This window comes from Zerene cesonia, chromosome 19, assembly GCF_012273895.1.
Source record: "Zerene cesonia ecotype Mississippi chromosome 19, Zerene_cesonia_1.1, whole genome shotgun sequence".
NCBI classification, from domain to species: domain Eukaryota; kingdom Metazoa; phylum Arthropoda; class Insecta; order Lepidoptera; family Pieridae; genus Zerene; species Zerene cesonia.
This window is the reverse complement of record NC_052120.1, coordinates 5,594,107-5,595,890: the sequence shown is the minus strand read 5'-3', so window position 1 is coordinate 5,595,890 and position 1,784 is coordinate 5,594,107. Positions and strand designations below refer to the sequence as shown.

Genomic DNA, 1,784 nt, shown 5'->3' with positions numbered 1-1,784 from the left:
ATAAATAAAAAGCATTAACAAATATTACTGAATATTACTTATTATATTATTTTGATTGAATATTATTTTTTAGGGGGGATTTTCAAATAATTGACGCAGTTTTAGGGGGTTTTGACTTAGAGTTAGGGGTAAATATTTCCGAGAGTTGGTAACACTGATCGTGACCGCATCAAACAACACACTCGACAATCTGCCACCAAAATGACGTTTTAGAAGATGAAGGCATTAGTTCCGAAATTTTGCTACGCGCCGAAGATCTTTGTAGCTATATGACCCATCGATAATTAATATAGTACTTTATCTATGATGACAGTACATAAGTGTATATAATCTTTGGATATAACTACTCACCACTCCGGTAAGAATAATTTGTCAGCAGTCAGTGTCAAGTACATTATGAAAAACAATTATTATACAACAGATGTGATTTTTGTACTATCTATAATAATAATAAGAGGAAAGTTTGTATGTATGTTTGTAATGTTTTCACACAAAAATTATAACAAAAATTCTTTCGCCGTTAGAAGATATATTTTGATAAAACGATAAATTCACAGAATTCGTATATTGGTACACAGTATATGTATGGAGTGGATGTTATTATTATAAATGGTACTTACACTCAAGGCTCATTAATAAGACCAAGCTTATTGTTGTTTACAGAATTTGATGCATAAGTAATGCATTATCAAGATGAACAGAAAAAGGAATGTAAATTTTATAAAACCTGATGATCCACCATTTTTGAAAGCTTTAAAGAAGCAGGCTGGCTATGATGACAGAAACCATAAATTTGATGAACTTCAAAATAATGAAGAAGATTTTGTAAATGATGATGATACTGAGTTACCTCAGGTAGTAGTTTTGAAAAAAGGTGACCTCACAGCGGAAGAAGCTGAGGTTGAAAAGGAAAGAATAAAAAAATTTGAGTCTGAATCTAAAGCTGATTTGAATCAAAGAGTAATATTCAAAAAGAAGAGAAAAGTATGTGAAGCTGGTAAAAAAGGTGTACTAGAAGAAAAATCAAAAAGCAAAAAAACTAAACAATTATTGTCATTTGCTGATGAGGATGAAGATGATTGATAAGCTGTATTAAATAAAAGACCCTGTGTTCTTATAAAAAGATCCATAAAATTGTGAACAAATTTTTTATTTTTGAATTGTAGAACCAACATTATTTTTGGTATTTTAACACAACATGGACATAAACTAAAGTACCTGCCACATCTAATTTGACATTTAATAATTATGGCGTTAATTTTATTTGCAATTGGCAAATAAAATTAACGCCAATAAAATATGTACAATAATCAGCTCATTCCTGCACAAGACAAATTATAATATACTAGGGGGGTATGCTTTTTCCAGAATCTTCATGACTTCTGCGTTTTTTTGGTTTAGCTTTACCATTTGAGGGAATCATTATTGGTTCATTTCTAAAATATGTCTGTGAAACATCAATATCATTTTCGTATTCTAGTAATTTTCTCAACAAGAATTTTCTTTCGTCCTTTACTATTTGAATGTTTTCTTGAATTTTAGCAACTTCATCACACAGTGCAGCATTTTCCTGTTAACATATTATAATATTTAATAATAGAACTATGAAATAAATTAACAATGGATAATTTTTTCGATTACCTCTACACAGTATTCGGTGTTAATTTTCTCTATGACACTTTGAAATCAAAGTCAAATTATTACTAAATTAAAATGCTATCTAAATTTTACAATTGACAATTTTTTAAAGTGCATTAGATAGAGTATAAGTAAATACAGTTTCG

At 29.1% G+C, this 1,784-nt stretch overlaps 1 protein-coding gene across 4 annotated transcripts; it reads left to right on the top strand.

Annotated features, from left to right (window-relative positions):
- The first annotated feature begins 149 nt into the window (after positions 1-149).
- On the top strand, positions 150-1,145 carry LOC119834551 (uncharacterized protein KIAA1143 homolog). 4 transcript variants are annotated; one of them, XM_038358941.1, is made up of 2 exons: positions 150-358; positions 664-1,145. In XM_038358941.1, exon 2 carries the CDS (start codon positions 694-696, stop codon positions 1,081-1,083), a length of 390 nt encoding a protein of 129 aa, XP_038214869.1. In that variant the 5' UTR covers positions 150-358; positions 664-693; the 3' UTR covers positions 1,084-1,145. The 4 variants fall into 4 exon arrangements, with proteins under 4 accessions (XP_038214869.1, XP_038214871.1, XP_038214870.1 ...); XM_038358943.1 differs by lacking the exon at positions 150-358 and adding an exon at positions 406-465; XM_038358942.1 differs by lacking the exon at positions 150-358 and adding an exon at positions 411-469.
- Positions 1,146-1,784: the final 639 nt, after the last annotated feature.

Excerpts from the sequence above, each read along its gene's own strand:
- LOC119834551 (XM_038358941.1), top strand. The coding sequence starts at position 694 with ATGAACAGAAAAAGGAATGTAAATTTTATAAAACCTGATGATCCACCA.